The 10,572-nt window shown below is 42.0% G+C and overlaps 1 protein-coding gene across 1 annotated transcript in view; it reads right to left on the minus strand.

Annotated features, from left to right (window-relative positions):
* The window catches only part of LOC103609157 (tripartite motif-containing protein 5-like), a gene marked incomplete at its 3' end in the record, with an annotated part of 36,471 nt that extends 34,252 nt beyond the window's left edge, over positions 1 to 2,219 (minus strand). The window contains exons 1-2 of the mRNA XM_008593509.1: positions 1,797 to 2,219; positions 1,116 to 1,211 (exon numbers count right to left, since the gene is read on the minus strand). Coding sequence (XP_008591731.1) covers positions 1,116 to 1,211; positions 1,797 to 2,219 — 519 coding nt within the window. The remainder of the gene's footprint in view (positions 1 to 1,115; positions 1,212 to 1,796) is intronic.
* Between the last annotated feature and the right edge of the window lie 8,353 nt (positions 2,220 to 10,572).

Here is a 10,572-nt window from a genome sequence, read left to right on the forward strand (position 1 = left end):
AAAATTATAAATTATTGATGAAAGAAACTGAAGAAAACACATAAATATGGAAAGATATCTTGTGTTTATATGTTTGACATTTTGTTAAATATTTTAAAAATGTCCGGAAAATTATAAATTATTGATGAAAGAAACTGAAGAAAACACATAAATATGGAAAGATATCTTTTGTTTATATGTTTGACATTTTGTTAAATATTTTAAAAATGTCCGTATTACCCAAAACGATCTACACATTCAAACCATTCTTATCAAAATTCCAACAACTTTTTTCACAAAAATAGAAACTACAAATCTAAAATTTGTATGGAACTACAAAATATCCCAAATTGCCCAATTTCTCTTTAGTGAAAAAATAATGCTGGAAGCATTACCTTACCTGTCATCAAAATCTATTACAAAGCAATAGGTACCAAAATAGCATGGTATTGACATTAAAAACAGAGGCATATATCAGTGGAACAGTATATAGAGGAAAAAAAAAATCACACATTTACAGTCAGTTGACTTTTAACCAAGGTGTCAAAACACACACAGTGGGGAAAAGACGGTTTTTTCAACAAATCATGTTGGGACAACTGAATATCCACATGTAGAATGATAAAATTAGACTCTTATGTTATTTTCCTTTCTCATCATTCCAAAGCAATGACCTTGAATTGGCACTAGTGAGGCCCACACTGATCCGAACCAGAATCACTGGGGTGGCTTAGCTTTCACTCAGCTGTCCAGCACACCCATGCCTGCCCCAGTTACTGCTCACTCCCTCCCTGAGACCCCTGCCCAAGTTGGACACTCAGGACAGAACTGTGAGTCACTGCAAAATGTCTTTCCCCCAAAGAGTCACAGACTCAAAAAAGACCACAGAAGAGGAACACAGGATTCAACAACCATCCTGACCAGAGAGTGACTCCCTGTGAATAGCTCCCTCCAACTAGCTGCGTTCATTTGTGACATATTCACTCTCCAGCCCCCACCCCCATCAGGGATAGAATGAAGAAGAGGACTAATCACTAATCAAATGACTTATGGACTTATCAACTCTCAAATAACAGAAGGAAGGGGGCTCCTTCCCAGATCTCTGGCTACCTCCCTCAGGAAGTAGCTCCTCCTGCCTTCCAGGAAGTTCTCTCTTCTTGAACATCAGTTTGCAACTGCTCAGCTTCCTGCTGCTGCTTCTTCAGCTTCTCCAGAGCTGCCTGGATCTTTTCCTGTGAGAAAGAAATCACACCAGGGTCAAGCTATGAGCTTTCTCTGCCCCTGGATAGAGGATAAACATAGAAAATATCAGGTTGATCTTAGAAGAGATTAGAGTTTACAGAAACTGTGGAATGGCAATTAGAAGGTCAGACTTGGAAGAAAACAAGTGGTGAATGTGTTCTTTAAGTCCTAGGTAAAACGTAATAGAAATCACCATCCCCTTCTACACTCATTCTTTTTGTCTTAAAATAACCTGATTTTGAAGCAAGAAAAGAACTTATATTTCTGCCCTCCCCAGTTATTCTCCTGTTGATCTGGGTAATTGGAACTTTACTTGTTCAACAAATCTCTACACATATAGCATAAGGAACACAATTATTTACTCCTGTCCAAGTGTTTGTACTCTAGGCTTATTCTCTTGTAAGTGGGCGGAGTGCACAGAAATGTCCTTCAGGCCTCAGAAGGGAAGAATGGGATGGACAGATATCTAAGGGATGAGGTTTATGATGACAAGTTAATTAAAGTAGAATGCAAAGTGGAGATTGCTCTTCAGGTACCATTTTCTGTCCTGTCTTCCCTTCATCCTAGTTTCTTACCTGGTACTCCTGGGCAACCTCCTCCACAAGAAGCATGTTGTGACCAAGATGCTCCTGACATTGCTCACAGAGCCAGCAAATTATCTTACTCTCCTTTTTACAAAAGAGTACGAGTTTCTCTCCATGTTGTGCACAGTGATCTACCTTCTGCCCCTCCTCTGGACTCAACTTCACCTCCCTGACTCTTTCCACTATCTTGGCCAGATGCCGACTAGGCCTCAGATTCTCAATCTGGTCACTGATTCTGCACACTGGGCAGCTGCCCTCCCCTTCTTGGACGACTGTGGACTTCTTCTGGTTTGTAGTGATGCAGGCTTGGCAAAAGCTGTGGCCACAGTCAAGGCTCACAGGTTCTGTCAGGAGCTCCAGGCAAATGGGGCGGGTCACCTCCTCCTTCAGATTCTCCAGGAATGCCGAAGCCATAGCAACTGCTCCTCTGCTCCTGCCTGTCCTGCTGTCTGAGATTCCTCTTGTTCACAGATTCCTGAATTACTGGGAAAGTTAAAAGGAGGCAGAGTAAGAAAGATAGGATTAGGAAAAATACTGTTTGTGCAGAAACAAAACATGAGCCAAGACCATAATATTGAAAGACAAAAAGAAAAGAGAGATAGAAAAACAAAGGAGTTTGGTGATCTGGTCAAAATGGCTTTTCATAATAATTTGAAACTCTTTAGTCTTAGTTCATGTCACATGACCAATTTTATCCTTATCCTTGCCATGGTTGTTACTTTTTCTTTACTTTCACTGAATAGAAAAACAGACTCAGGCCTTTTCTACCAAGATCTTTGTGTGACCCACCTTCTGTCCTGCCTTTTCTTTCCCACACAAAATATATCCTCATTGTTAAAAGATCCAGACCTCTTATGCCTCAGAGCTTTTACACTTGCTCTTCTCTCAGCATGGAATGCTCTCCTGATGTTATTAGACTTCAATAAACTCTCTTCTACATGTCATCTTATCATAAAGATCTGCTCTGGATGTCTCATCTGCAGTGTAACCAAATCCATCACTCATTGTACATCTACAATGATTTCTCTTGTTATTGAACCAAAATAATGTTTGTTTATTTTCCTTTCAACAAATGTGTAAATAGATATAGTGAGTTTCTTACAAAAATCATTTATTTTGGATACCTTGAGCTACAATAACCCTGTATTCAGGGTTCTCTTTTAGTGTCTGTCTGCTATCTCACAGAGTTAATCAAAGATTAACATAGGTAATTGGATAGACCCAATTAATACCCAGAGTAATGGGGGTTTGGAATAAGAGAAATCCAGACCAGCTGGAAGGTTCTGGGGAGCCTTTTCCCAGAAATTTTCTGCAGAAATTGATAGGAGGCTATATGCATCTAGGTGGTGGGGAGGGAGATAATATAGATATACTCAAAAGAATAGATATGGCAGAGACCTGAACAACAGAAATACAAATCAAATGCATGCCGGTCTTGGGAACAAGTGTCAAAATAATAGACGAGATCATTTGAACAAAATATATGCATGATGTATTATATGCTAGCATTGGACTTAAATCCAAAACACAATGACCAACAGAGGATTTAAACCACTATGAATTTGACCTTCATCTCAGTAGTCGTAGTAAATTAAATGACCAGCCAAATATGTACAAAAGAGGAGATGTCATAAACACTGCTAGAGAGACCTACATTTTGTGTGAAAATCAAGTCATGGGGAAACAGAAGGTTATGAACGAATTCTAACTTGAAAACATAAGGATTTAATTGAATCATGAAAAATATGAGGAAAATATAGGCTAAGGAAGTGGACAAATACATTAAATAGAAGAAACTGCATATGTGAATCATCTGTTCACGTAAGACACAGCATCTTCTATGAGTTTTAAATTTCCAGTGCGGCTGCTGTACATGGACCTGATAGGCCTTTAGTTACATAATTCTATAGAGACCCAAATGACTTCCCAAATGATGCAATATTAAAGTTGCTTTCCTAAGAGCAAGGAGAAATTATCATTGTGAATTATCAATTAGAATTGTCAATATTGACCTGGGAGTAGCCCCTGCCAAAAGCCAGCAGGAGTGTGGGGACTTCAGGAGCTGAGGGCAGCCCCTTCCAACAGACGGCAGCAGTGCAGGGTGCCATCGTGTGGGCAGTATGCTGCTTCTGCAGACACCACCACTATGCAGGTAGTCTGGCACAACCACCACCACAGCCACCACTGTTGCAAAGGTGATCTGCTGCCACAGACTTTACAAGAACAGCCTGCTGCCAGAGCAGCAGCCACTGTTGCTACAGCAACCACTGTTGCCAGGTAGGTGGCCTGCCTACTGCTTGACAGAATTAAAATAAGAAAGGTCACCAGCAGAGCCAGGGAAAGAGGTGAATAAGCACAGTGACCCAGTGGCTCAACTCACAGGGGGAATTACATTGCTCTCCACAGTCATGCACCTGGGGGTGGGAGGTATGTGCACAGTTCACATGACTGACCTGACATGGAGAGACACATGCAGAAAAACTAAAGAATGCACAAACCCAGGTTAGCCAAATAGAGTAAGAAAGAAAATTCCCACCATCAACCTAACTATCCCCCTACCAGGGAAAGCAGGGACCCAGGAGGACCTTCTCCCTGTAGGAAAGAGGAGAGAGAAACCCCACTCATGGTCTCCAATTAAAATGGAAGAGCTCTAGTATACCCCAGTACACCCATCAGGTCATGGGATGCTAGCTGGGGTACCAACAAGTTCTTCCATGGTCACCCACACCAGCCAAAAAGTGACAGGGCCCCCAGGCACTTCTCCTAAGATTGGACAGCTTGCCTACATCCTTGACAACCCAACTCAGTGTCACTAACCTCAGCAAGAAATCACTAAGTGGTCTAGTACCTAGGCCACAGAGGCACTCACATGCGGCTGCAACATTGAATACAGCAGAAATACCCACATGGAGACTATACTACTGCATCTTCCCAGACTCAGTGCTAAAACACCATATTCAACATAAATGGTCAATATATAACACATGTACAGCAGACAAAATTAAACGCACAAACATCTGATTCATGGGTGTTCCAGAAGAGGAGGAGAAAGGAAAAGGCATTGAAGACATATTCAATGAAATAATAGTGGAAAAGTCACCAGGTACAGGGAGAGACATGGACCTTGATGTCCAAGAGGCTTAAAGATTCTCAGACAGATTCAATACAAAAAGGTCCTTTCTGAGACACATTATACGCAAACTCACAAAACTCAAAGACTACAAGAGAGTCTTAAAAAGAGCAAGAGAAAAGCATCAAGTCACATTTAAGGGAGTCCCCATAACACTAAAAGCACATTTCTCAAAACATTAAAAGAAAAAATAAATAAATAAATGGTTGCCAGCCAAGAATAGTATACCCAATGATGCTGTCCTTCTCAAGTGAAGGAGAAATATGTATTTCCAAGACAAACAAAAACTGAAGGAGGTCCCCAATACATGACCAGCCCTACAAGAAATCTTCAAAGGATTTCTGAACTCAAAGCACTATTAGACCTAAAAAAAGAGATAGACCTGAATAGGATAATAGCTGGGAACCTGAACATGCCTCTCTCAGCATTAGACAGATCGTCAAGGCAAAAAGTCCACAAAAAGAAACACAGGATTTAAAGTACTCTTTAGACCAATTGGACTTGGCAGATATCTACATACGGAACATTTCATCCAACAACTACAGAATATACATTCTTCTCTGAAGCACCTGGAACATTCTCTAGTTACAGTTGCCAAGAGTTGGACCAACCTAAATGCCCATTGGCGGACAAATGGATAAGAAAAATGTGTTATATATACACAATGGAATACTGCTCTGCCATAAAAAGAATTAAATCCTGCCATTCACAGAAACATGGATATACTTAGGGAAAATTATTTTAAGTGAAATAAGCCAGGCACGGAAAGAGAAATACTGCACCTCCTCACTTGTAAATGGGAGCTAAAATAGTAAATAAATAAATAAGAAAGAAAGATATAATAATCCCAATAATTTGCTGAATATTCAGAAGGAAAGAACACAGCTGAGGTTATCAGTGGTGTCAAGAAGTGGGGGCTAGTAAAAAATGTGTACAGGGCCACAAAAATTATTACATTGTTTAATGTTGAATATACTAATTATCCTGATTTGAGCATCATATATTGCACGCAAATATTAATATTCAACACTGTACCCACAGATATGTGCAATCATGTTTCAATACAAAAAATTTAAAAAGTGGAATTATGAATACAAATTATCAGAGGAGAATGAGGATATAATTAGCTCTGCACTTGGGTGTGAAAGGTCGGATGAATCCTGTGTGGAAGTTGGCAGATCTGTTGGGAAGCAGGCACAGTTGCTCAGGAAAAAGGTGGTGACAGCTTGCAGGACAAGGTGAAGAAAGAAATGGAGAGCAGATGAGAGTGAGAGATTAAGTGGGGTAAAATGGACACGTTTTGGGAATTAGAAAAAATATGTGGGATCAGAGTGAACATCAGGCCTGAGATCTTCCTCTTTGCAAAGCTGGTATTGGCTTACTTTCTCCTAGTATTTTTTTTTTTTTATTGTCTGCAAAACCTATTGGGTTTCAATAAATTGGGACATCAGCTGTTTTGCTAGTCCACATTACCAATAGTAAAAATAGCCTGATATATAAAGCACATTTTGACTGGGGAGACTGTACATAGAATTTACATTTCAGTTGCTAAGGACAGACCTCATTTTCCACAAGGGGAGAGTGACATATAAGCAAATGTGTCTCTTTTAGGCCCCTGGAAGTTTTGCTCAGTGGCTTTCACAAGTCCTTTGGAGCACCAGGCTTCCCTAGCCTACGGAAGTTTCACACACATCCAGCTAGTCTGGTTTATTAAAAAGCTGAGATGATAGGCATAAAGCGCTGTCTGTTTCACTCTGAGGACCCTCACTGAGAGCTCACCCAAGGCAGCCATGCCAACTGTACCTACTGTCCTGCATCCCCTGGCTAAGCCACACAAGCCTGGACAGTTTATATCCTAAGTCCCATGAGTGGAATAGCAAGCCAGATTTGAAACTACTGCTGGTGGTCAGTCAGAGCAGAGAGCACAGCATGGTAGCACAGTGATGCTGACTCTCAGATCTGGACCCAAGAATGTGTCTGTGGCCTCAGTCTAGGCTCAGGCTCTGTCAGGAGCACTGGGTGAATCAGGCTATGAGGCAAAAAACAAAACAAAAACACAATAACAACAACAACAACAACAAAAAAAAAAAAACAAAGAAGAGAAGATCCTAATATGAAACTATAAGGGCACTTCAAAAAGTTTGAGTAGGGCCGGCCCGGTGGCACACTGGAGAGTGCGCCGCTTGGGAGCACGGCGGTGCTCCCACTGAGGGTTCGGATCCCATGTGGAGACCAGTCCGCTCACTGGCTGAGTGCGGTGCAGGCACAACACCGAGGGTTGCGATGCCATTACCGGTCAGTAAAAAAGACAAAAAGGAAAAAAAAAAAAAGTTTGAGTAAAAATAGAAATAAAAGATGATACAAATATTTCCACGAACTTTTTGAGAGCTTTTACAGGCATTAATGTATTGATGGTTGCCAGAGTTTGATGGTAAAGAAAGATTTTCAGTATGAGACAACGGACAAGTCTTCTCCTTTCTCTGAAAAAGAAAGAGAACAGCTTAAAAAGCTGTATAGAGATAAGTTGAGAGCTATAAGACCTACCCACTGCTCACATCATGTATATAGGGAAACTGAAACAGAACAAGGTTGAAGAAGGGATGGAGGTAAAATCCAGTCAATGGTACAGATACTGAAAATTGGCCAAAGGCCATATGATGTTAGGAGGTCCCGATCAGGCTCTGATGAATGGCAGTGTCAGGGTTTTACATCATATGATAATATCTAGCTCTGTTTCAAGCTCAAGCTGTACATGGGCTGTGGGCTTCAGTCATTTCTTATTTCATTAAAGATCCAAAAAATGCCAAGAAGTATTAAAAGCCTATACAGGAGGGAGAAATGAAGCATGGGTTCTGCCATGAGGCTGTGGAATTTATGCTCACTGTGGGGATACAAGGAGCCAATGTCAGAGCAGCTGCTGCCATAACAGACACAGAAGGAGGTATATGCAGAGGAGCCAGAGTCCCCACTCACAGAGCTGACCCCACTAACACCTAAGCAGTGACTCAGGGGTCCCACAGCAGTCTGGAGGTAGAGATGGGAACGTGACTGGTATGTGCCTGATATCTCCCAGGTCTGCTGACTGCCATAGGTGTCGGGTGATTGCACTCTACACATGGGCCGCTCCTGACATCTGAGATGATGAGAATGTAATCATAACATGTCCCACAGGGGGCGGCTAAAGATAAGCACAGAGACATCAAAAGACAATAATCAGGTTTTGTAAAACTTCAAGCAATAAGGATACAGACAGAATTTTCTTCTGTGAGTGGGGTTAAAACTGTTTCTATAGTCATTAGGAGTATTCAAACTATTGAAGTATAGGAAAGGATCACTTTTCCTAAATAGGCTAGGAAAATGAAAGTGTACTGTTTCTTTGCTAAGCAATATTGTCTAAAATTGCATAGAAGAAATGCAAACTCTTATGTTCTCCTACATTCTCAGTCAACAATCAACACAAAAGACTTCTGTTACCAAATGTGTCGATGGTTTTCCCCATATACCAAACAAGCAATCCTTTAGTAGTGGGCATCAGCAAGGCGTCCTATAACTGAATTTTAACACTATCTACCCAGAGATTGGGTCAGATTTCACAGACTGAGGGCTCAGTCAGTCCCACAAGGCTGCTCTACACTTCTGATGCCAATCAGAAGCCCCGGGTTGTTGTACCTGTGCTCCTCACCAGGCAGCTATTAAACAGGGGTTTAATTTAGCTGTTTATTATGAATGAATTACAAAGGATACAGGTGAAGAGATGCATAGGGTGAGGCATGTGGGAAGGGACGCAGAGCTTCCAAGCCTACTCTGGGTGTCCACTGTTCACGCACCTCCACATATTCAGCTGTCTAAGAGCTCTTTGAACTGTTCTTTTGAGGTTTTATGGACACTCTATTACATAGGCATGTGGAGCTTACAGGGTGGGGTTGAAAGTTCAAAACCCTCTAATCCTAACTTGATCTTTCAGGTGACCAGCAGCAAGCTGAAGCTGCTGAGGGGCCTCCAGCCAACAGTGATTAATAAGCAAACAAATGAACACATTACACTGAAGATACCAAAGATGTCAGGAGTTGTACACTAGGAAGCAGGGTGCCTGACACTGACTAGTGACAAGAAAAGGGACAAGGAATCTGATGCAGAGGTGAAAATCTAAATCAGCCTTGATGCAGTAAGACTTGGTCAGATGAGGGGAAGGCAAAGTGAGGAAAGAGCTTTGATTGGCATCTGTCATATGCCTGAATTAGCTCCAGTGAAGCTGTGCCTTCCACGGGAAGGGGGTGGGAGAAAAAGACACAAGGTCCCCACTCTAACTGCCTTCGCTCATGGCTCTAAGGATCTTCTGTCGTGAATTTCTTCTGACACTTTTTTCACATCATTAACATCAAGCAAGCAATTTCATTGTGTTTATTAAAATTTAGAAAAGGTGCCATTTCTGGAAATTCTCCCCATGTGGTTCTCTTGCTTGTGATCTCTCAGCTGTGCTCTGCTTCTGAGTGGCAGACATGACTCAAGCGCAAGGAGGAACAAAGTTAGCGATTTATGAGGAACTGCAGTAATTTCCTGAGTCTGGACTTGGGGTTCTAGTAGGATGAATGAATAGAAAAGAGGCTGCGGAGATGGCCAGCTACCACACCACCAAGGATCCTAAACATAGACAGGCCAAGTGATGGGAACTGATGGGTAAGGGTCCTGCAGGAACACTGCTTAGTAGACTGAAAGCATCAAGCTATTAGGACTCAAAAATCCCTCTGGCTTTGCACCTGTTTTTAGAGGAAATGGCTGTCTGCCTCTGGAAGAGAGGATCTGGCTCTCTTCAGCAAAGTGCAATTCATAATTACAGACTAGGAAGGGAATGTGGAGAGAACAAGCCTGGAAAAATAACAGTTGCTCCATGAAACAAAGCCTTTCCCTTCTTCACACCTCCTGTCTTTCAAGGTTGCCCCTCCCCCGTCTGCCCAGACTGCCCGCCAGTCAGCACTCCTAGCAGGAAGACTGTAGCTGGGCCTTTCCCCCTCCTTTCACAGCGGACTTCTCCACTACAAATTAAACTCACCCAAGCAAATTCACCTTTTCTTTCCTGTGCTCTCCACAAATGAGTCAATACCCCTTCAGATGCAAATGAAGAAGTTGTGATTCTGTGCAGAAGGGTGAAGGCAGAGGAGGAGCTGAGCTCCACAAAGAATTTCCCACAGAGAAGTTGCAGGAAATGAAAATTAAATTTTTGACAGCTGGCAAGAAAGGGGAGGGGAAATTATAGACTAATGGGATGCCTCCGGTTAGGGCCTCTTGGGTCGCACCATCTTAGTGAGTCACCCTGAGGTGGAGCTGTGCCTTTGACAGGAAGGGAGGTGGTTAAATAAAGAGGCACACACACTTTAAATTCCTTTTCTCATGAATCCCAGGAACTTGTTATTATGCCACTTCTTCTGACATATTTTCACATCAACCCAACCTCATGTATTTAATAGTCAGGAAAGGTAGCCCTTACCGCAATTCTTATGTGTTGTTGTTTTTGTTTTCTCCTTAACTCACAGCTGAGTTCTACTTCTGGGTGACAGATATGCCCAAGGAGAAGGATGAGCAAGGTTAGCAATTTTTACAGACCTGCAGTAGGTTCCTGATGTGGACTTAGTGATCTGA

The sequence above is a fragment of the Galeopterus variegatus genome, unplaced genomic scaffold (genome assembly GCF_000696425.1).
Source record: "Galeopterus variegatus unplaced genomic scaffold, G_variegatus-3.0.2 Scaffold9273, whole genome shotgun sequence".
Lineage (NCBI taxonomy): Eukaryota > Metazoa > Chordata > Mammalia > Dermoptera > Cynocephalidae > Galeopterus > Galeopterus variegatus.